The sequence below is a fragment of the Euphorbia lathyris genome, chromosome 8 (genome assembly GCF_963576675.1).
Source record: "Euphorbia lathyris chromosome 8, ddEupLath1.1, whole genome shotgun sequence".
In the NCBI taxonomy this organism is placed as follows: Eukaryota; Viridiplantae; Streptophyta; class Magnoliopsida; order Malpighiales; family Euphorbiaceae; genus Euphorbia; species Euphorbia lathyris.
The window spans coordinates 32952706-32977878 of NC_088917.1; the positions used below are offsets into that span (position 1 = coordinate 32952706).

Genomic DNA, 25173 nt, shown 5'->3' on the forward strand with positions numbered 1-25173 from the left:
TTAAAAGGCTCCAACTGAACCATATCGTATCTGGTTGAGCAAAAAAGTCACATTGAGCAGTAGCCAGAAGAATCTGCTTCCACAGACTGAAGCTAAACGGACAGTCCCTGAGGGCATATGTCAGCGATTCTGCCACATTATGACAGCGACCACACTTATCATGTAAAAGTAAGTGCTGACGAGCACACTCCTTATTTGTGATCGATTTGCCATGTAAACACAGCCAACCAAAGCATCTGACACGCTGACGAATTTTCATAGCCCAAACAGCTCTCCACTTACGGTCACTCGGGGTATCCGACATGTTACAAATCAAAGAAAATGCTGATTTACAAGTAAAATTCCCATTACTCGTCAGACCCCAGCAACGTTTATCTGTCTCATGGTCATCCGTACTAATGCAAACTCCTCGAATGCGCAATAACCATTCAATATCAAAGAACCTTTCCAATTCCACCCAATTCCAAACCCCCGAATCTGTGATATACTCAGAGATAGTGCGCAAACAATCCCTTAAATCCGGTTTATTGCTCGCAACATCAAAGAGCGAAACACCATTCAACCATTTATCCCTCCAGAAACTTCATATTTCATGTTTGCATTATCATATATTAAAAATGAAAATTTTAGATTTTTGGATGCTTTTCTAACACCATATCAACTAAATGATGGACCCTATGTATCAGATGAGGGGAAGTATCTCGTACTTTCAGTAACACGAAAGCACATATGTACTCAATCTCACGACCAATAGAATTATCGTTTATCCCCTCGTGGAATAACTAAGGAAAATTACAGTCTGCTGCTGTGCACAGGTTTCCCTTCTCATCATCGTCCTGCCCTCCTCCGCCTTCTCAATCGAAACCCTAAATTTCTCAAATTCTAACAATTTAATTAATCATAAGAGTTGCAGTTCTGATTCGGAAACCTAAGTTTATCATCTATTAGCGTCATTTTTTTTTTTGCATAATTTCATCAATGACATCGTCAAAGAAACATTACAAGGAAAAAGTCGCCCGTCGAAAGTAAGTTACAAGTTTGGACTGGTCATTTTTTACATTATTCTGCAGATCAAATTTCTCTTTGTAATTGTAACGATGGAAATTTTGCAGAGAGGAGAAACCAGAGGAACCCGAGCTACCGAAATATAGGGACCGTGCAAAGGAGAGAAGAGAAGATCAAAATCCTGATTATGAACCCACTGAATTGGGGTCTTTCCACGCGGTTGCTCCTCCAGGTGCCGTTGATATTCGGGCAGCTGAGGCCCACAAGATTTCCATTGAGAAGAGCAAATACCTTGGAGGTCTGTGTTTTCTTTACCCACAAGATTCCCGTAAATTTCTTCCGATTTTTTTTTCCTTTTGTCTGAGTGAAAAACGATGTTTAGGTGATGTCGAGCACACTCATTTGGTGAAAGGATTGGATTATGCATTGCTTAATAAAGTTAGAAGTGAGATTGATAAGAAGCCAGATGCCGCGGATGATGCCGATGGGAAATCCAGGTAACTGAATTTGTTTCAAAGTCCAAAAATTTGTTTTGTTTTTTACTGTTGTTTGTTGTTGGAGATATAAGCATTTGATTTGAAATTGTAATTTTTCATGAATAGTGTGTATAAGTGTAGTGAAAGGAAGAGAGGCAACATAGCCTGTGCTGTGCATCTCCTAATTTGATGTATTGCTTTAGTGTTATCCTTTCAACTCTTAATTTTCAGTGTTAGTTTTAGGTTCTATTCTTGGTCGTGTGTGTAATTCTTTTTTTCTTTCTTTTTTGACAAATATGGTATTAATACACAGTTGTTTTTGGCCGATAGGACATCTAAGGAAGACCAACAATTGTCATTTCGCACTGCCACTGCGAAGGTGTGCCAATATTTTTGTTTATAAATGGTGCTATTGGATGGATTATTGTGTAGCTTTGTTAATGTGAAACTACCTTCTCTCTTAATCTTTTGTATTGAATGTCTTATACTATTCCAGTCAGTCTATAAATGCATCGTGAAGCCTGAGACTATCTTGAAGACAAATGAGATGTTTCTTCCTGGTCGAATGGCATTTATTTTTAACATGGTAAGGGTTAATTGCTTCCCTATGTTTATTTAACTTCTCACGGTGGAAGAACTGTTCAAGTTATGCTAGTATTGACCTTTAGATTCTTCTTTCTTCTGAGTCTAATTTGCATTGTTTCGTTTCATCTTTGAGTGGTTATCAGAAGGGAAGATGTTGATTTGTGTAATTTCACTTACCACAATATGATTGCAATATCGTGGTGAGAAAATATGACTTGTAGGATATTCCAAGGAAGCTACTTTGAGTTGATGACACACATTTTTTGGCTTTTATACCACTTCTTTTTTACTGCCTGTAGTACTTTTAGATTTTCAATTGCTAGGGTTGTGGTATCTGCTTTTTGTGAGTGGAATTTGTAGACATAGATTAATTAGTTTGTGTTTTTGTTGTATTGTTTGGAGCTTCATGGCTTTTGGACTTGCCTATTTACTGTAATACAATATAGATGTAGGATATAATATATTTATGGAATTAGTATGATTATTGTTCATCTTCAATATATACATACACATGTTTCAGGTGTACCTTTTTTGCTTATACAAATTGTAAGGAGCAACAGGTATATGGTATAGATTAGGATTATTAAATCTAACAATTCCGCACGTTATGGTCTGAAATTACTTTGGTCAGATATTTGAAACCACCATTATGACCACCAAGATAGTATTGCCTTTATTTATTTATTCTCCCTACCTCTTACCATTGAGCATATATAAATTTCTCAGGTCCTAATTCTTCTGGGTTATTTTTCTCTGTTTATTAGGAGGGTGGATACTCTAATGATATACCAACCACATTGCATCGTAGTAAAGCTGACTGTCCAGTCCCAGAGGTTTGTTTATTGTTATCTTATGCCTTAATCTTGTTGGATAAATGGTGGAAAGCAAGTCTGATCTCTTATATGTTGTACAGGAAATGGTCACTGTTAGTGTTGATGGATCTGTTCTGGATCGAATCGCTAAAATTATGTCATATCTTCGCCTTGGATCTTCTGGAAAGGTTCTTAAGAAGAAAAAGAAGGAGAAAGATGCAAAAGGTAGCTACTGCGTGTTGCACATTCATCTTGTTGCTAAATATTGTTTTATACGTACAAGAAAATGCAATTTGTATCCTAGCTGGATATGCTTCTGATTAGTTTAGTGTTTGAGCAATATTATGTTGCAGTTTTAGCTTTCGAGGATAGAATTGGATCAAAAGCCTCTCAAATCCATATTTGATTTCACACTGGCCGGGATAATCATTCTGACAATGCTTCCTTCATTCTGTTGAACTTCTTTATTTGTCCAGTCATTTGCACAAGGTTTTTATTTCTGTTTTTAATTTATCTCAGGAAGAATTTCAGCACTTGGGAATGAAGAAGATAAGCATTCAAAACCTAATGGTGGAATCTTTAAGGATAAAACTGAAAGAGAAATTCTGCTGCCACCACCACCACCACCACCTCCCAAAAAATTGCAACCAGATTCAAGAGAGAAGCAGGGCCCAACAGTTGCCAGAGAAGAAGAGGATGACATATTTCTGGGAGAGGGCATTGAGTATGATGTCCCTGGCAAAGACATGAGTCAAAGCCCTATTTCAGAGGACATGGAAGAGTCTCCTAGAAACAAGGATAGAAATTATGTCAGCGAGCCTGTTTATGGTCCAGTTCCTCCATCTGGACCTTCTCAGGAATGGCAAGACCTGGTGAGTGGATAGTCTTTAAGGAGTTCTAATGATAGTAAATGGACTGAATATATAATGTTTTCTGATTTATCATGTTTTTGAGAAATTGTTTCAAATATCACTTAAAATTTACCTTTGTGCTGTCTTTTCAGAATGGATATGATGCAATGCAAGCACAAGCATTGGCTGGTGGATACCAGGGAGAGTGGCAGGAGTATCAATATGCTGAGCAATTGGCATATCCTGAACAGTATCTCCAGCAAACAATGCAGGGATATGACATGCAGGCGGCATCAAACATTCAAGATCCTCGATTCATGACTCAGGAAGAGAAGGATCGAGGCTTAGGATCAGTGTTCAAGCGAGATGATCAGAGGCTTCAGCAATTGAGAGAGAAAGATGCCAGAGAAAAAGATCCTAATTTTATCTCAGAGAGTTATTCTGAATGTTACCCTGGGTATCAAGAGTATAACCGGGAGGTCGTTGACAGTGATGATGAAGATGACTTGTCAAAAATGGATATGGGTGGACGGGTAAGTGATCTAACTGCCAATAAATTGATCCATTTCTGCCTCTTTTACCCTAAGTGAAGTCATTTATTAAGTACTTTAAAATGTTACAGTAACTCTCATCCCGGGGCTATTTTAGAGTTGTTGCCCTGTGGTTGTGTGATGCAAATGAAGATCTTTGGCTAAAATGTATCATCAGTCCGAGGGACTTGATAACTTAGTGCTAATACTGTTGTTAAAACTCTGTTTAACAGGCAAAAGGTCGTCTTCATAGATGGGACTTTGAGACGGAAGAAGAATGGGCGAAATATAATGAGCAGAAGGAAGCAATGCCGAAAGCTGCATTCCAGTTTGGTGTGAAGATGCAAGATGGTAGGAAGACGAGGAAGCAAAACAAGGACCAGAAACTCAATAACGAGTTACACCAGATTAACAAAATACTAGCGAGAAAGAAAATGGAGAAGGAAAATGGTGATGGAGGAGGAGGAGGAGGAGGAGGAGGCCATTTAGATGATGATATGCAACATACTAAGAAGGCAAGAATATGATGTCTGGAATCAGAACATTGATAAATTTTCATTGAGCAGCATATATCAATATTGGACTTTTGACTTAGAGGTTCAGATTTCAACTTCTACTAGGAGTCCGTCACCATCATCTGCTCGCCTTTGTAAAATGAAAGGCACTATAAATGTAACAGTCCGTGATTAGCTTTTTACTTACTAAATTGTTTGTTTATCTAATTCAATGCTAGTTTTTTTCCTTGGAGATGAAATCTTGTAAATATAGTTCAGAATCCAAATCTTTTGCTGCCAGTTGAGGCTTTTTCAATGTGAGCAATTTGCCTTGAACAATGTTAAACTGTTTACTCCAAGGTTGCTCGTTGCAGGACTTGGGACTGATTGATTACAAAACATATTAGTTAGCTGTCTCTCTTTGTGGTGTTAGAGTATCTCTACGGGGGTTTACAAACTTTGGGTGACATCTAGTAAAAAATGACACCTAAATTTTAGGTCCCATTAGAGCCTTTTGTTATTTTAAGATTTGATAGGGTAAAAAAGATATCAATCAAACAAGCTGGACTGAAAATGTAATTAGTGCAGAAATGTATGCTTTCTTCTGCGCCAGACCCGTCTCATCTGGTACCGTCATCGTAGTCTTCACTTCCCTTTTTGCATCAGTTTATTTATTTCATGAGGAACAATTACTGTTTGTTACTAATGTTGGTAATAAACTAAAATTAGATACAACCATTCTAATAGTTGGTTATCATTTCTGTACATTGTTTTGACTAAATTATACTTTATTCATGTTTGGATGACACATTTGTTACGATCTGAGAGCCTTGATATCTCTGATACATGAAAAGATGAGTTACAAATAAAATAGTCGGCTACATGATATATAAGCCTTCATATCTCCAGTTTATTTGGTGTAATTAGCATTATATGATTTTTCAACATAACTAAAACGCTAACATTTTCTTCAAGCCCTGGTCTTGGCTTTTGGTGAAATAAGAGGTAAAAATCCCTTTAATAAAAAAATTTATATTTTAAAGTTCAAAATAAATTTCAATAAAGAACAAACAAAGTATATTATTAAGAATTATACCATACGTATTATTGTATTATTGTATTCACCAAATACTTAGTTTTACCAATATCTAAAGGATGCTTCACACTTTCTTTCCATTCAAATCACTCTTATTCTATTACTATCACTTATCATAAAAAGTTTCTTAGAAAATCGTCGCTTCTCACGGTCTCACCTACAATACAAGACATATAAATTCTTATAATAAACGAGTTCCTTTAGCATTTCGAGATACAAAATCATTAATGATAACATCAAAATCAATCTTTTTTTAACATATCCTCCTGAATAGCTAAAGTTGTTAAACCATTCAATCTTTTCCGTGACATTGATGATCTCAAGTATATTTTTATTAATTTAATCTTTGAAAAACTTCTTTCAACTAATGTTACAGTCACAAACATAGTTAATAAAATCCTATAAGTAATTGAAACATTTAAATAACAATCCGTAGATTTGACAAATATAGGAATTTTACTGGAGGATAACAATTATGTTAGCAATACTTTCAATTCAGAGAAAATATTATCCAAATCAACATCCGATAAATTGCCATGAGAAATGGTAGAGTGAAAATGAACAAACATTCAACTCATTATCATCTATAATGACTTTAACTTATTTGATCATATAAAAATTCAAAAATATTTTCAAATGTTTTTGATTACTAAAATCTATTCCCTAAATTCCCTATTAGAAGTAATTGCCATATCCATCACAACAAAAATTATATGATTTTTCAGGTGATTGAACCTCTTCATTTTCATTATTCTCCCCAAAATGATTTTTTCTAATAACACAACGTTTTATGGAAAAGTTAGGCCCTACATCCATTTTAAATGCAAGACTTTTAGCAATATTTATAGTTGTAAAGCCTTCACTTCCATACTTTTCAAAATATAGACATTAGTCCTTCTCATGTCAAAATCAGACCGTTAAAGAATCGAAAAGCATAGAGGGTCAAGAGTTAGGGTTTTAACCGGGGTTCAAAAAATAATGTAAAATTATATTTCTATTCATATTGAATCTTATAACATAGTAAAATATCAACAATATTAATAAAAATTATATTATTTATAATATTTATTTAATACTAATTCATTCATGATAATTTGAGATATCAAATTAATAAATTTATTTAATACTAATTCAAGAGAGAACAAAACCTCCTGACACAACCTAGTATGACACAATCTTTTCCAGTCTCTGCAAGCCCACCTTTACAAAGATCACGAATATAAACTCGCCACACGACATTAAAAAAACCCGGATCATCATCTAGAAAAAGAGAACATATGGCATCACTACAATAAAACTACTCAATACGACCCCGTCTTTAAGGCCTTTGATCGATAAGTCTCAAAAGATCCAGTCAAGGATCCATCCGATACAGTAATCACACGCGATCTCGTGAATCACAGATCTAACGAGTTTAAGGGATATCAGGTCCCGATATCTAGACGCATGTCCACCTATCAACATGTGACACGTAGCACGTCTCGTTTTTAAACTTATAACCGTTTGCTACGTCTCAACCATATTATAAATAGAGTAAGCACAACTCAAGGTACGATACTTCATTCATTCATTCATTCATTAAGCTTTACATCTTAGTTTGATTTACTGATGTGTTCATCCTCAAGTCTTTCCTGAAACTAACATAGGCATCAGAGCGGTTTAGCTGGACAAATGAGGCCTTGTTTTTATCCAATTGCATGTTTACAAGTGGACTTACAAGGTTCAACCACGTAAAATTGGTGCAGTGAGCATAGATTAAACATAACAATGACTAGCTTAAACTATTTCATCCAATTTCCATCCTCTAGTGCACTCCATGCGTCTAGAGTCCAAAGAGCGGCGGAAGAAGAAACACGCCAACAGTTTCAGGCCAACATGACCTAGATTTGGAGATGGTGAAGGATGTTTAAGTTTTAGTCGCCCAACAACAAAATCTCTTAGGCATAATCTCGTGACGACTAGTAGAAAACATATGATCTGTCCATAACATCATCAATATTTTACTATAAGAACACGTCATCCAAATGACAAAAGTCAAAGAGAATATGGAGATAATAGAAGAAACTAATTGGTGCATGAACAATCCTGGGAATACCAACTGCTCAATTGAACACCACATTGTTCGAAGTTGCCGTCGTGATCAGGACGGATCACCAAGGAACTGATTGAGGGATTTTGGCGCCTGGTTAAGGGGAGAAGAAGACTCTCCAAAACTCCATTTGCACGAAATGTAAGGAATTCCAACAAGCAGTCTCTCGAGATATCGACCCAGATAAAAGAAGAAAAATGACCATCCCTAAACAGGAGGACCCCAGACTCAAACCACATAAGGACCCAACACAAATCTACCGAGTCCCGATCTGTCAGCCAGGAAAAGATAACCGATACAAATCTGATATCATGCGAATATAAACTCATCATGTGGCATTTATGAAATCCGAAACATTGCCCGGAAAAAAAGAACACGTGGGATCACCACAACAAAGCTGCTCAATACGACTCCATCTTGAAGGCCTTTGCTTGGGAAGTCTCAAAAGATGCTATCAAGGATCCACCCGTGATTGACAGCAAGCACGTTTGATCCTGTGAATCACAAACCTAGTGGGCTTAAGAGATAGCAAGCCTCGATATCCGGGCGCACGTTCACCTATGAATAGGTGACACGTAGCACATGTCGCTCCTTATAACTGTCTTCTACAACTCGATCAACGTATAAATAAAGTAAACACAATTCAAGGTATAATACTTCATTTATTCATTTAAGCTTACATTTTAGTTTTGATTTGCTGTTATGTTCATCCTCAAGTTTTCCCTAAAACTGATTTAGGTATCGGAACGGATTAACTGGACAAGGTCCCCTTTTAATCTTGTTTTTGTACAATTGCAAGTTTACAACTGGACTTACAGAACTCAACCACATCATTTATCTTTTACTTTTTTAAATTTATTTGAAATAGTTTTAATGAACTTTCTATAATATATACACACCAAAATTCTTATATTAATTATAATTTATTATTATTATTATTATCATTATTATTATTATTACACCAAAATTCTTATATTAATTATAAATTTATTATAAATTTATTATTATTATTATTTTTCTTTGTTCTTTACTATAATATTTTTAAATTAATATTAAAATTACTATAAGTTTTTAATAGTTTAAAAAAAATATAGTTTTTTTTTATTCATTTCATAAAGTTACTACGAATGGGTAAAAAGCTATCAAAATAGTCTCAATTTTTTTTAAGAAAGAACCGATTTAGTCTTTACATATAAACATGGTCGGTCCTGATATTTTAGGGGCTCCAGGCGAAATAAGAAATAATGGACCCTTAATTAAAAAAATTGTACTTAAAATTCTAAAACTAGAAATTTGGGCCCTTTTTAGACCTAAAATATCATATTATTTGATCGATTTTTAAACATAATGGGTATTATAACTAAATTTATAACAAAAAAAATAGTATATATTCAATAAAATTAAAAATTTTGGGCCCTGGGCGGCCGCACCCGGGCCTATGCCCAGGGCCGGCCCTGCATATAAAACAACCCAATTTTAGTCTCAATCACTTATCAAGTGGTACAATTAAAATATTCACTAGCTAACATATATTGACACATTAGATGACTATGTTATTAATCCTCCACATTTAGACGCCGCATATTTTAGTTCCAAGATTAATTTCATTTTTCAGCATGACAAATTGACAAATGTTATATCATATGATGTGTCAATTTTTATTAGTGAGAGCTTTAATTATGCCATTTTATAAACACGAAGATTGGAATTGCACTTTTTTGTTCGTGGGAGGCTAAATTGACCCTTCCCAAAAATATTTAGATAATTTTTAATTTTTTTTAATGAATAAGTTCTATACTACTTGATGAAGTATGTGAGAGGTCGACCGAACATATTAGACACGTTATAATTATGTATGAAAAAAAATATATAAAATGGAAACAATAGATGTTTTATTATTTTTTTTTGATTCGAAAGAAAATTACAAAACAGCAAAAAAGAAAAACAGCAGCAAAAAAATAAAAAAAACCCAGCATAGCTGGGAATTATCCTAGGACAACAGAGTTGGGACTCCTAATGCTAGGTCCTGAACAATCTTCACTCATCAGACCTCTTATATCTAGGGGTGCTTCCAACAGGACGTTAATTCCACGGGGAGCCGTTTGGGCTTTCTTTGCGAGCCAGTCCGCACACATATTTGCTTCGCGGTAGGTATGTTGAACTTTCACGTTTTCTCTTTCTGTTAACTCTCTAATTGTCATAACAAGCACTCTTCCAGGGTGGACTTGTGCTTCCTCAATTGGTCCGTTGACCAGTCGAATAGCCTCGAGACAGTCCGATTCTAGCAGGATACACTCATATCCCCGATCAATCGCAAGCCGAAGACCAGTAGCAACCCCCCACAGTTTAGCGCTAACACTGTCTCCTACTCCGATAATGTGTAAGAACCCGGACATCCACTGTCCATGTTCATCCCTCAATAACCCTCCTGCTGCAACGTAGTTCCCAGCTGTGCAGCAGGAGCCATCTGTGTTCAGCTTAAACCATAATGCCTCTGGTTTCCTCCATTTAGCCATAGACTCATTTCTATCTTGCCCCATGGCCATTCTTTCCTCAATTGTGGCCCCTGCTACCAGTAAACAGAAAGATTTAATTACCTCACCCATGTCTCTCTGGTCAGTTATAGCGTTTTGAAAGACCATCGAGTTCCTCCACTTCCAAATGAACCAGAGAGCCACAGCAAAAATGATGGAAGTACTTATCTCCCACTGCGTAATTGAGTCATTGTGTAAGAATTTCCAAAGCCAAACCTCCCTATCCAGTGCGAAGAACTCATGGTTACCAAACCCGATGATAAACCGCCAGATTTTTTGACTCGCCGGACAATCTCTTAGAGCATGGAGGCTATTTTCCACTCTCTGGTTGCAGCGGGAGCAGGTGGGATTGTCGGAGATGTCTCTTCGACACCGCTCGGCTTGAGTCAAGAGTTTATCGTGAATTGTTGTCCAGAGGAAGAATTTAATTCTTTGAGGAATTTTCAAGTGCCAAATGAACTCCCACTTCCAGGTAGCGAGTTCCCAACGGTCCTTCGCAATTATCTGATATGCTGATTTGGTAGAGAATTTGCCATTGCTCGTTTCTTTCCAAATCAACTCATCTTTGCATTGTCCAGATATATCGATTTTTGTAGCTGCTATATGTAGGCATAACTCCATAGGAACCCATTTCTCAATTTCATTCCAGTTCCAGTCCCCTTCACTGTTTATATATTCCTTGACTGTGCATCCGATCTGGTTTTCCGGGATCAGTTGTACCATATCACAGAGTCTGAAGTTTCCTAGCCACTCATCATTCCAGAAGCTTATGTTATTTCCGTCCCTAAGGCTCCAAGTGATTCCCTGTTTAAACTCTGAGATCACCATATTCATGCTTCTCCATACATGGGAGCAATGACGAGGCTTTGGCCTATCTGAAAAGATATCCGTGGATGGGAAATATTTCCCTTTTAAAACTCGCACCCACAAGTATTTCCATAGATGTTTTATTATTATTAAAATATAGACTAATAATAATTTTGGTTTCTTTATTATTATTTTGTGAATCTACTTTGAAAAGGAAAATGGAAGTTTGTTTTCATTCTTTCTCCTCCCACAGGGTTAGATTTGCTGTGTTTTTTTTTATTATTATTTTTTCTATGTTCTTATACTTCATCTGATCTCTTTATTCGTCTGAATTTGTATCTGCTCTCTATTATTCTTTTGTTTATACCTTTTTCGAATTTAGCACGAGCGGAAACGGTTTATCTTGTTCGTGGATCAATGGATCTACGTAGTAGCAACAAAAGAAAGGATTCACATCCGAATGTTCAGATCGGTTTAAATGATGATGATTGGATTGCAGATATTTTTCTACGGATTTGGATTTACAAGAAGTATATATTTTTTTGTTTTTTTTGTGTTTTTAATATATTTTATGGTTATTTTTGCTTTTTGTAGTCGTTTTAGTGCCTTTATAAGTCTTGTAAGGTTTTATTTCTTATGTTTTTTTTGTTTTTTTTTGGTAGAAAGGAAAAGAAAAACAAAAAAAAAACAAAGAAACGCTCAACCCGGGATCAGCCTAGGAAAACTGACTCCCACCACATCCTCCAAGATGAAAGAGGAGATGAAGTTCGGAGGTGAAGAAAAGGTAGAAAGACCCAGCAAACTAGAGTGCCCTTCCATTGCCAGACGGTCCGCAACGCGGTTCTGCTCCCTATAAATATGAGCAAACCTAATCGAATCAAAGGAGGAACTAATCCTTTTAATGCCTTTAATAATAGTCAGACTGTTTCTGCAAACAGCATTGCCCTCCGTAATCATTTTAACCGCTTCCTGGTTATCAGATTCCACCAAAAGCTTCCTCAGTGTTGAGCTTCACCACACCTTCACTTGGCCTACTCCAGCCTAAAAGACTGACCTCCTTCCTCAGAACATCCCTAGCTAAGGGGTCTTCAGAAAAACTCTCAATCATAGTACTAGTCTTCTTTGAAAAGAAATCAAGGACATTAGACTGATAGACCGCTCCTCCTCCAAAGATATCCTCATTCCGCCATCTCCAAATCTGATGGCAAGCCACCACAAAAAGAAGAACACCTTTATCCCCAGGCAGAAGACTCCCTTTAATTCCATCAACAAACCAATCCTCTTCAGGATGGGCTAAAAAGGAAGGTAACACATTCCTAGGGAGAATTCCCCTCCAAACCGCCTTACTTTTCTCACAATCCCTGAGAGCATGGCACAAAGTCTCCTCACACCCTCTACATCTGCTACAGGCTCCAGAATCCACCAGGTGCCTCCTTTTCCTGTCCGAATTAGTAAGAAACATATTCCTAGCCCCAAGCCACAGGAAGCTCCTAATGCGGAATGACACTTTCAAGGCCCAAATCGCTTTCCACACCCCAGGGGAGGAAGGATCCAAATTCTGAAAGAACGCCTAATAAGCAGATTTACACGAATAGGTCCCATTGTTAGTCAGAGCCCAACAGTAACTGTCCTTATCATCATTAAGGTTACTAATGTGAACCCCTCTAATAGTAAGGAGCGTTTCAAGGCTGAGGTAGGAATCAAATTTATCCCAAATCCACTCACCCTCGGAGTCCACCACATCAGCGATCTTCCAGTCCTGACTGTCCACTGGGGGCAAGGAAGTACAAACCTCCAATAAAGGCTTCTCACCTATCCAAGTATCCTTCCAGAAACTGATGGACCTGCCATTACCCACATTCCACCCAATCCCAGCACAAAATTCAGCAAAAATCGCACTAATGCCTTTCCAAAGAAAGGAACAATTAACCACCCTATCCTTAGGCCCCCCAAACACCTTATCCTTCCGGTACTTCCCGCACAACAGCTTGACCCAAAGAGCAGAAGGAGACTGCCACATCCGCCACATGAGTTTCATAAGTAAGACTTGTTGGGGTTTAGTGTCCTATAGACAATTGTTGCAGGATACAAACTTAATGTAAATGAATTGTTCTTTATATCATTTGTTTTAATGAGATATATGTTTTATAACTATATATAAAGGCAATCCCTTTTAAGCACTAAATAAAGTCTAATAAAAGGAAATCCATAAGTTTGTTTAAAGTGATTATAAAGTGTTCATACAAGCATGAAGTGAGACAAAACTTTATAATAAACTAATAAACTTAAAACCACCCCAAGTCAAGTGATATGTTTAGGATTGATATATCACTGTTGAGACTTGTATGTAACAATGTCTTCTGTCCGACAGAAAGCTGATCTCACAAGCTTCATATATATAGATATCTGGACAGTTACATAGATCCGATGAAACGTCGTTCATTAGGATTGGGGGATCCGATTTGAGATAACAGGATGGGTAGATTCATCCTTGTCACCTGTTCATCTCATTGGTATTAATAGGTATAACTAATCCTCAGACTCAAAGGAATGTTAATTGGTCATCCTGAATTACTGAATGTGAGACTTTGATCCTGCGGTCCCACGATCCTTAACAGAGATGACTCTGGGGTGTGAACTGCAAAGGTTGGGTGTCACAGGAGGTAATGTCAGGGTAGTTATACATTGGATTGAGCATTTATCACTCCCGATTAATGGGAGATACATCCAAGGATCGCTTGTGGAAGACTCGACTCTAAATCCTTGCAAGGTGATAGCTTAAGAGTAAGAAATACAGATTTCACTTAACCTATCTATTTGAGTTGACTCGGCCTATACAAGTAAAATGAACGTCTCGCTATATGTGACTTAACATCACCCATAGTCATAAGATTCAGTTCAAGGATGTAGTTGATAAAGGATCGAATTATACTGTAACTAATACGGAAGGGTTAACGACATAATCAACCTGTCTTCTTAACGGACTCTGGGGGAATGATTACAGACTTGCCAATAACATACTCAGTACATCATTCCGTTATGCAAGGATTAAATATAATTCTTGAAGAAATTAATTTAATAGTTGCATACGGCCAGAAGTAGTAAGAACCTAATGGATCACACATAAGACTTGGAACCAAAAGAGAGATGGATGTCATTAATAGATGGAAGCCCAATTGAGCACAGTAAGGCCCATTTAAATAGAGGGGGGCCGAAATTTATATATAATAAATAATGAATTATTTTAATTCCATTAATCCTAATTTGATTAGGTTTATGAATTAAATTAATTAAGAGATAATTAAGTTAGGAGTTTTAATTAGATTAATATACTCCTATTATTATCCAATTAGGTTATTTATTATTATCCTAGATATATTAGATGTATTATAAGATAATAATTGGGAATCCTATTCCGAATTGAATTCCTATTAAGTAACCTATTCCTATCTAACTAGGGTTTAGATACAAGTTATTATATATACCCCCCTACTACATGAATTTCGACTAAGCCTAACCCCTCCCCTCATTGTGATTTTCGAAACATACAATTAGAGAGAGAAAGTGAATTCGCATCCCCTAGTTCGTGGACAAGAATTCATACGGCTTTCCATCGATCGATTAATTTCATCTATCTTTCTTTCTCTTTGATCTTGTGTTGGTTAATTAGAGGCAATCTATTTTGGTTGCATCTCATACGGTTGATTCTAACTTAACCTCACCGTGTTATACTTCGTGCTTGGGAACTTGGAGAAGAATTGTGGGCGCTTCTTTAACAACGGTAGATTGTTCTTCAAAAGGTATTTCTTCTTATCCCTCTTTATATGAAATAACGATTAACGGATCCTATGGTTAAAAGGAAGTAGGCTAAAATTTTATATTTCCGCTGCTATACCTTAGCCTTAATTTCCTTCAAGACTTTGTTATTATCTTTGGCCTTTCTAATGCCCAGACCTCCAGAATCCTTAGGCTGACAAACCTCACTCCAAGGGACAAGATGGAACTTCCTCCCCTTTTCAGCCTCCCCCCATAGGAATCTACGGTTAATCTTGTCAAGATCCTTAAGCACATGATCAGGAAGATGACAAGCCTGCATAATGTGATTGGGAGTAGCACAATTAACAGATTGAATTAACGTAAGACGGCCATCGAGAGAGAGAGTCTTAGCTTTCCACGTAGCACACTTCAAGTTAGCTTTATCCAAAGTATCTTTAAAAGACATTTTGGACACTCTCTCACTGTGGAGGGGAATACCCAGGTACTTCCCGAGAGATCTCGTCAGAGGAATACCCGACAGATCACTAAGCCTTTTACAGATACCCTGGTTCATATTATTAGAGCACATCATTCTAGACTTCTGGACATTAAGATTTTGACCAGAGGCCGAGCCGAAACAGTCAAGAATATCCATAGTAGTACTCAATTGCTCCTCATTGCCTTTCAGAAAAATCAACACATCATCTGCAAAGAATAAGTGAGTAATCTGGGGACAAAAACTATTGATAGCCACTGGTTTGAAGCTCCCATTATCAACAGCATCTTGGATCAGATGAGACAACCTCTCCATCGCAATAACGAAAAGGAAGGGACTCATAGGATCACCTTGACGGATACCCCGGCCTGGAGAGAACTCCTCCGACATGTCCCCATTAATCATAATTTGAAAAACAGGTGAAGAGATACAAACCTTAATTAACCTTCTCCAACTGTCCGGGATCCTTGCTCTCTCCAGACTCTCCATCAGGAAACTCCAGTTGATGCGATCATAGGCTTTCTCCAGATCCAACTTAAGAGCCACAATGCCTTTATTCCCTTTCCTGATCTTCATAGTGTGGACCATCTCTTGGGCAATCACCACATTATCCATCATTTGTCTACCAGGCACAAAACTTCCCTAATTCTGGCATATGATCTCAGGAAGAATACAACGAATTCTATTAGCCACAATCTTTGTAACAGTTTTATAAAGAACATTACAAAGACTGATAGGCCTCATATGTAAGAAAGAAGAGGGCTTTTCAATCTTAGGGATCAGAACCAGAAGGGTTCTATTCACCAGCTCTATATCCTGAGAGCCATTAAAAACCCCTATGATAAAGTTATAGATACCTTCCTTCACGACCTCCTAGTGCTTATGGTAAAAACCAGCAGGCAGACCATCTATCCCAGGAGCTTTGGTAGCCCCAATACTAAAAATGGTTTGGTCAATCTCCTTCATGGAAATAGGGTGGAAAGTCTCCCGAATGCTATCCTCTCCAACCATAGGGAAAGTAGTGACAGAATGAGCCCTCTCCAGAAGCACAGGCTCCTCTTTAAACAGATCCTTATAGAACTCCAGGGCCAATCTCCGAATATCTTCATCCTGATACACCCACTCACCATTAGAATTCTTAATAGCATCAATTCTATTCCTCTGCCTTCTGATAATGGTAGAGAGATGAAAATACCTGGTATTTCGATCCCCATCTCTGATCCAGGACTTCCTAGACTTTTGAAACCAAAGAAGCTCCTCTTGCTTGAGCACAGCTTCCAGCTCCTTCTGAAGGGATCTGAGCAGGCCATTCAAACCATAATCAAACCTAACCTCCAACCTACGCTGAATGCCCTCCATTCTATTCAATAATTTATTCTTTCTCCTAATAATATGCCCAAAAACATTTTTATTCCAACCCAGCACATTGTTCCTGAATCCTTCAGCAGCTTGAAGGACATTCGAGTGGGGTTTCCAATTATCATGGACGAACTCTTTAAAATTAGGATGAGACTCCCAAGCCAAAAGATAACGGAACGGTCTCTCACCCTTAATATGACTGCCTCTCATCAGCCTAAATAAAATAGGACAGTGATCTGAATGACGGAAAGGGAGATTCAACACAGAACTTTCAGGGAAAGTAGTCTGAGCTAAAATATTCGCGTAAACTTTGTCCAAACGAACAAAAGTACTGTTGCACTTCCAAGTGAACTTATGACCAGAGGCCCCAAGATCAGAAAGGCCACATAAATCCATACTATTTTTGTGATGAAGGCAACGATTAACATAATGATTCGAACCCCCTCTCTGATCACTCATAAAAGCAATATCATTAAAGTCACCCGCCACAAACCAAGGCTTAGAACTGCTGACACTTAAAGAGTAAAGAACCTCCCAAAGCCGTTTCCTATTGGCAAGAATAGGGTCGGCGTACACCAAGGTAATTAAGAAAGGTTTATTACCGGAGACACTCACTTTACAATGAATAAACTGCTTATCCATGTTAATAACATCAAAATGAACCCGATCTGGCTTCCAGAAAAGCCAAATCCCACCAGCCCGGCCAGTAGCCTCCGATCTTATACAATTCCAGTTCTTAAACTTTTTAACCACCTCATCTGCTTTATCTCCACTAATCTTAGTTTCCATTAAAGCAAAACAAGAAGGATTAAATTGTTTAATTAGATCATTAACATGGATACGGGTAGCCTTGCTAGCCGCACCCCTAACATTCCAGCACAACAAATCCATAGAAAGGAGGAAAACTGACCGCACCCCCACACCTAAGCCAGGTATTTACTAGGGGCTCCTGAGAGCCTTGCCGAGGTACCCGCAGGCCCCCTCTTCTCTGGAAAAGCCATAGTGTTTTGGACACTTTTTTGCTTTCCTTTAAGCTTTTTCATACTAGTTTTGTTAACTCCCATAGACTTCCCAATCCCAGGATCACCACCAAGAATAGGATTACTAACCTCATTTGTTTTCTTCATCCTTCGAGCTGCCAGGGCCAGGGTCCCCCCTGGGCTTCATCTTTAGAGACAAAAAGCGGGTTAACAGATTCAACCACCTTCTCGACTGGATCCACAGACTCCAAACCTGGCATGCTTTGATCCATATGATCCTCATCCTGGTCTGAATCTTGAACTTCCTCAATCGTCAGGGCTCCAAATCTAGAACCAGGCATGACAGTTGAAGAAGCACCAGGCTCCTCCCTAGTTTTGAGGATAGGCTTCTCCTTGACATTTCGAAGAACAGTAGACTTTAATGGAGAGGACTTGAAATTTGTGTTGATGTCAGGAGGACGATTGTGAACAACTGAAGGTTGAGTTCTATGTCTAGCGGGCCTCTTCGCCACCATCCAGGGACCAAAGTTCCCTCCGTTCCCCTGGTTCCCTTCAGATCTCCCCACACTATCCTCAACAATCTCCTTAACAACCTTCTCCCTTTTAGGGCACCCCTCCTGAGAATGACCATACATGCCACAATCATAACAAATGTTATGTAAGCCTTCATACTCAATAAAAAACACTTTATCACGAACACAGAATTTTGACAACAAAGGTTTAACCAGATCCACATCTATACAAACCCTAGCAAACTTGCCCCTAATGGCCCCAATTGTAGTTTTGTCCACGTGGTGGACCTTCCCAACCTGACCTCCTATTTTACTGAGAAAGTTTTCACTATAGTACTCAATGGGAAGGCCCGGGAACCTCACCCAAGTCAAAATCCTGTTGACCGAACAGTCGTGAGGATTAAAATTAGGAACCCAAGGCCGTAAGGCCAAAACATGGTTGGAGATGATATACAGGCCTCCCTTGATTACCGAATTATAATCCTCAACCCTGGTAAATTTAATGACATAGTAGTCATTTTCCAGGTCAGTAATACTAACTTTACCTTTCCTTGCCCACTGAGCTTGTATCCTTTGGGCAAAATAGTTAAAGCTAATTCTCTTACCCAGGACAGTAACTATTAAAGACACCTTCCACTTCTCTCTGAGCTCACGCTTCTCTGCAGTGGAAAGTCTAATAACCGGACAGAGAGGATCATCCTAGCCACTCTCCTCCTCATCAGAATCCGAGAACATATCATCAGATTCTCCCACCATTAAAACTTCCTCTATACCCGGCTCTTCCTCAACCACCCCCATAACCGTATCCTTCCAAGAGTTTTTACCAATCTCATTCATAAGAACCCTAGGTCTGGGGGAAATCGCGTTCCCCTGACCTTGAACTCCACCCTCAACACCAACCATAGCCGTTTTATTAGAATGATCCTGCCCCGTGACAGCCTGCCCCCCTGTCGCTGCCCCAGCCTGCCCATCGCTGCCCGGAATCCTACAGCCCGCGCTAGGCACTGCACGGACAGCCCCATCCCACCGCCCGACAGAGGAGCCGGCAGAACTCGGGCAGTGCCCGGCACTATCGGCGCACAGCCCCGCGCCAGGCACCCCCTGCCCAGCATCTCCCCCGGAGATCAGGGGCGCCTTGCCCCCGGCATCCGTCACAACTACCGCCCGCGGATCCCGCAGATCCGCCCCCAGCCGCAAAGACGCCTCCCGCGGCACCGCCCTATCCTCTCCCACGATCCCCCTCCCGACGCCCCTAACCTCCCTTGCTGCCGAACCGCCGAGCGCCCCACCCAGATCCACTCCATGCGCGTGCCCTCCACCTTCCAGCCCCTCCTCACTCCTTGCGCCCCATCCATCCAGGCCGCCGCCCCCTTCCCTGCCGATATCCCCCTCCTGATCTGACCAGAACCCAGCCGCCGCCAACCCCTCACCGCCCACAGCCACCCTATCCCTAGATCTATCCCTAACTCGCTTCACCATAAACCCTAGCCGAGAGAGAGAGTAAATTTCTCAAATTATATGTTTTTTTTATTGTACTTGATTTTTCATCTATTAAAAATTTAAGCGTTTGTATAAAAAAAAATAAAATAAAAAGTGAATTAACATAAAGTATTCTACAAATTTAATAAATAATTTACAAATTTGACAAATGAATTTAAATGTTCAAAATAATCCAAATTAATAATAATTAAAACACTAATAAATAGTTCATTTAATATACCCTGACGAGTAGCGGATGCTAAGAGATTAATTCCATTTCTATCCCATATCCTGCCCGTCTTATACTAGATTCAGATAATTTTCTCTTAGCCCTTGTTTGGGAGGGGGCTAATGGAAATAAATAAGAGTAATGGAAGGTTAAATATTAAATTAATCTTGTTTGGAAGTTTTTTTAGGGTAAATGAAGGTTAATGGAAGTTAAATGTTTACTTCCTTTAACTTCTAAACTCTAACCTCCAAATTAGAGCTTAATGACAGTAACATAAAGATTTTTAAATTTTTTTTTATCTCTACGGAGTAAATTTAGCTTTCCTTCCCATTCGTATTTAAACTCCCAAACGAAGTTAAATATTTAACCTCATTTACATTCTATAAACTCCCAAACAAGTTATTTTTTAACTTTTTTTTTTTGTTCCTCCATCACTTCCTTTCCCTCCCCATTACCTCCTTTAACTCTCACCTCCATTAACTTCCAAACTCCCAAACAAAACCTTAATCTTACCATCTATAACGAAACAGCGTGTACATCACTGCACCTGTTTAACATGAGCCCATTTAACTTCCACTAAATAATACTGATAATAATTCTTTTCGGGTCTGCTTGGGTGAAGGTTTCACATGGTTCATTAAAGGGAGGGGAGGAAAGGGGATGGAAGGGGAAGGGAAGGGAATGGAGGGGAGGGGAGATTATTTATAAAACCTCCAGATCTCACCAATTTGGTGGACTGAAATTGAGGTTATTTCAAGGTTTTTGAACCTCTATTTAACCCTCATTTAACCTTCATTTAAACTTAAACTCCTAGCCAAACAATGTTAGACAAGATTAAAAAAATAACCTCCATTTAAACTCCTTCTCAAGCAGGGTTAGGAAAATAACCTCCCTTTAATGAACCTCCTCTAACCCCATCCAAGCATACCCTTCGGATAATAATAATAAAATTTATACTTTCCCATAAAAATAACTTTTTTTAATAATAACAATAATAATTTCCAAAGCCCGTCGCCTGTCTTCATTGCAAGCAATCACAGGTTGGATTATCTTCCTTCTTCGTTTTGGCGTCTTGGTGTCTGGTGGTGGTTATCGTCCTTCTCATTTATCCATTCGGTAAACATATTGCATCTCCATCGTAATACCATAAGTTATCTTGTAAGCTTCATTTATGCCTTTTTCTTTCCTTTAATTCGATTACATGTGTAACACGTGTTAACCTTACAAACCCTAATTGCTGGATAATTAATGCTCTTTTCATGGCTTGCCGTTGATCGGTTTTGTATAGATTCTGCAATTATCTGATGATTTTAATATATACCTTGATTGACAATGGTTGTAATTTTCTAATTTGTTTCTTTTTTCTGTCTTGAAAAAATTTCCCCTCTTTCTATTTCTGTATTCATGATATACTAATTCGAGCTTTCATAATTGCTTTACTTTGTTTAGCCTCTCGAATTGTCTCTTTTCTCTAGTTGATAAGAGCTGTGTTTTCTTCGTTGTAGAGTGTTTGGTTTTTATTTCAAGTACCTGAATAGGCAATCTGTTTGTAATTGCAGTGCAGTCTCCTGGTTTCCTATTTTTGGGTTCATATGGAGAAAAATAAGTACCCTCATGTTGATGACTATAGTGATCCTGTATGGCCTGTCACAAAAGCTATAACAACACAGTTAAGCTCAAAATCTGCCAAAGAAGATTTTTCCTTCCAGTTTCCACTTGATTCCGAAGATTTCATTGATGATGATGGATACGATTCAAGTGAGGAACATTGTGGTGCCATTCAAAGTACCAGACCTCCAGAGGTCAATGTGAAAAACGTTATAGGTGGGATAGTTGCAATTTTGACTGGGCGAAATAAGACCACAAGCATTTCAACGAATCGACAACTTCCTAGTTCAAATGTTTCCTTTCTTGGGTCTGAAAAGAATGGTGATACGTATTTACATTCCTCTGTATACATACCAAGTGCTCCTCCACTTCTGGAATCAAGTGGGACTAATCATAGTTTATACAGACAAGTATTGGAAGCTGACCCCCCTGAGTGGCTTCCAGATAGCTCAACTACAGGTTGCATGCAATGCACTGCTCCATTCACAGCAATAACCCGTGGGAGGCATCACTGTCGATTTTGTGGTGGCATATTTTGCAGAGCATGCACTAAGGGTCGGTGCTTGATGCCAGTTAAATTCAGGGAAAGGAATCCACAAAGAGTTTGTGATGCCTGCTATGATAGGCTTGACCCTATACAAGGAGTTCTCATTCATTCTATCAGCAACGCTACACAAGTAGCAAAACATGATGTAATGGATTGGACATCAGCAAGAGGATGGTTGAATCTACCTGTTGGTATATCAATGGAACAGGAGATATATAAAGCATCCAATACATTGAGAAGCTACTGTCAGGTGTGATTTCTGTTTCTTAACAAGTTCACTGTATGTTATTCGTATTTAAAGAACCTAATTTGAAATAGGTTCTGATTTGTTAAAATCCAGATGTACTGTTTGTTATGTCTTAAAAATCTGATATATTTGTTGTCTTAAATGGACAGGTTGCCAGATTGAATCCTGAGAGGTCCATACCTCTAGCTGTTCTAAATGGAGCCAAAGGCTTGGCAATATTAACTGTTGCTAAAGCTGGCATATTAGTTGCTTACAAACTCGGAACTGGTTTAGTCATTGCTCGTAGGTCAGATGGATCATGGTCTGCTCCATCTGCCATATGCTCAGTTGGTTTAGGATGGGGTGCACAGGTGACATATAATTGCATATAATCAATTTCATGAAAATCTAACTGTTTAATAGATGCTGCAATTTGTTTCTACTTTCTTTGACAAATTGGGGTTGCTATTGAAAATGCAATTAGAAAGAGAGAGAGATCTCCATGATATTCATTTGTTCTTGAAACTGAAGGGTACTTTTAGAGTGTAAAATTTTGTGTTAGAGTCAATTAATTAAGTCTCGTCCTTTATTAAAAATGATATTTGAATGATGTAGATCTTTATACTTTCACAGATGTATGTGGCAATGCTGTATTCTATTGCTGCTCATGAATTCTGTTTTCCATCTTCATTTTCAGATTGGGGGTGAGCTGATGGACTTTATCATTGTCCTCCATGACATGAAAGCTGTAAAGACATTTTGTAGCCGCATGCATTTCTCTCTTGGTGCTGGTTGTAGTGCTGCAGCAGGTCCTGTTGGGAGAGTACTAGAAGCAGATCTTCGGGCTGGAGATAGAGGTTCTGGCATGTGCTACACTTACAGTTGTAGTAAAGGTACTGTGTTTGCACCTTTAATTACTGGACACAAGTAACTGTCATCTTTTGTACAAAAGGGTTTGGAGTGGAATTATTCGCTCATGAATGAAAAGTCCCCAGGGGTGTGTTCAAGGGGAGGGCTTCAACATGGTGGTTGTATTGTGGGGGTAGGAAAGTCATTAAATTGTGATCTAGGTTTAATTTTCACCTGCGTTTCCTTTTTTGTTTTGCATAAAATATATATTTGGTTCTCTCTATGGCAAACATTTCTTTACAGTAATACTTTGAGGTTTAGGGTGTGATTGGATGGAGGTTGGGAGGGGCTTATAAAGGAAGGGTTAGTAAGGGTTAATGATAACCCTTATTTGGAAGAAGGACAATTAGATGGGTAAGGGTATGGAAGGTTTTATGAGGGGTCATATATATCTTCAAATTCTTAACCCTCCAAATTGGGAGGTTTAGGAGGGTTAAGAATTCATTTTACAAATGACCATTATCCAATTTCGTTAATACCTTACCTCTCCTTTTAACTCAAATCACAACCCCTTATTCTCTCCTTTATATGATGGATATTTAAGTAATTTTATTATTTACCATTCCATTATGAACCCTTCAAACGAAACAAGGTATTAACCCTTATGAACTCATACCTTCTTCCCAAACAAGGGTAATGTCGATCCCTTACATTCCTACTCAAACCATTATTTTCCCTTACTAACCCTTACTTTATTAACCATCCCAACCCTCCTTTCATTCAAAGCCTCAGTGAAATTGATGGTGACGGATATTTTAGTGTACCAGTCTTCTGCCTGATACTGTTGGTTCTTACCCTTTTTTGGCCTGTCTACATCAATTTGGCGAGTGGGGGAAATATGCCTATCATTTGTAAACTGATGCTCTTGTGTGCACATAAAATTAGGATCATTTTCCAGGGAGCGAGACTAGATAAATTGTATTTCTTAAATATAGAAAGAAACACTTTCTCTCTGTGTGTTTGTATGCTTGCGTGGATTAGTTGGAGTATGATATTTTGCTGATTTCCACATTCATATGATGCGATTGATGAGAATGTTGTGGAGTTGGGCTAAATAAAAAACTGAAATTCTTGTTGGAAATGAAACAGGGGCATTTATTGGAGTATCACTAGAAGGGAATGTTGTGGCAACAAGAATGGATACGAATCTGAATTTCTATGGTGATCCTTATCTCACTACAAATGACATTCTGCTCGGTACAGTCGAGAGGCCAAAAGCAGCCCAACCTTTGTATGCTTCACTTCAAGAACTCTACTCTAGTCTCAGGTGTTAGTTGCCATCCTTCTTCGCTCCCTCATGCCATGTCTCGGTTGTGAAGACTCAATCCATTCATAAAAGTTGTCCCTGCACCTGTTCTGTCTCAGTTAATATGTGAAATTGCTCCTCATTCCTCAACTTGAGAATTTTACACTGTAATTAAAGTATAGATTCCATGCCCCGACAGGGTCAACATTCAATTAAATTAATGTACATATGCATATTTTCGACAGAACAAATTAAGATTATGTAAATGCACAATTGAATATTGGGATTTGAAAGCGTGAGAAGACAATTCTAAGTCTATGGTACGTAATTGATTTTTACTTTTTACCTTTTTACTGATTGTTGTCATGTCTCGTTCGGTGGGGTGATTTAAATAGGCTAGCTTAGTGTCACGGACCGTAGAATTCCAGACGTGACACTAGACTCTAGTTTGTAATCAGTTTAGGCAGGACAATTAGTGTAGTTTAGCATCTTTTGAAGAATAGCAATTACATATCTCAAGGGGAGTAGATGGTGGGACTTTCTAATT

At 38.4% G+C, this 25173-nt stretch overlaps 2 protein-coding genes across 2 annotated transcripts; both read left to right on the forward strand.

Moving 5' to 3' along the window:
* The first annotated feature begins 788 nt into the window (after window positions 1-788).
* On the forward strand, window positions 789-5092 carry LOC136203005 (suppressor of mec-8 and unc-52 protein homolog 2). The gene is made up of 10 exons (XM_065994033.1): window positions 789-1025; window positions 1113-1303; window positions 1388-1502; window positions 1812-1860; window positions 1978-2067; window positions 2831-2899; window positions 2980-3103; window positions 3398-3750; window positions 3882-4262; window positions 4493-5092. Exons 1-10 carry the CDS (start codon window positions 979-981, stop codon window positions 4784-4786), a joined length of 1713 nt encoding a protein of 570 aa, XP_065850105.1. The 5' UTR covers window positions 789-978; the 3' UTR covers window positions 4787-5092.
* Window positions 5093-21088: 15996 nt separating this feature from the next.
* On the forward strand, window positions 21089-24942 carry LOC136202876 (uncharacterized). The gene is made up of 5 exons (XM_065993834.1): window positions 21089-21248; window positions 21650-22495; window positions 22642-22842; window positions 23169-23364; window positions 24470-24942. Exons 2-5 carry the CDS (start codon window positions 21683-21685, stop codon window positions 24652-24654), a joined length of 1395 nt encoding a protein of 464 aa, XP_065849906.1. The 5' UTR covers window positions 21089-21248; window positions 21650-21682; the 3' UTR covers window positions 24655-24942.
* Window positions 24943-25173: the final 231 nt, after the last annotated feature.

Bases quoted from the DNA above. Each gene is read 5' to 3' on its own strand.
- LOC136203005 (XM_065994033.1), top strand. From the start codon at position 979: ATGACATCGTCAAAGAAACATTACAAGGAAAAAGTCGCCCGTCGAAA. The intron at 1,304-1,387 runs GTCTGTGTTTTC...AACGATGTTTAG, and splicing joins GAAGAGCAAATACCTTGGAG to GTGATGTCGAGCACACTCAT. The intron at 2,900-2,979 runs GTTTGTTTATTG...TATGTTGTACAG, and splicing joins CTGACTGTCCAGTCCCAGAG to GAAATGGTCACTGTTAGTGT.
- LOC136202876 (XM_065993834.1), top strand. From the start codon at position 21,683: ATGGAGAAAAATAAGTACCCTCATGTTGATGACTATAGTGATCCTGTA. The intron at 22,496-22,641 runs GTGTGATTTCTG...TTAAATGGACAG, and splicing joins CATTGAGAAGCTACTGTCAG to GTTGCCAGATTGAATCCTGA. The intron at 22,843-23,168 runs GTGACATATAAT...CTTCATTTTCAG, and splicing joins GTTTAGGATGGGGTGCACAG to ATTGGGGGTGAGCTGATGGA.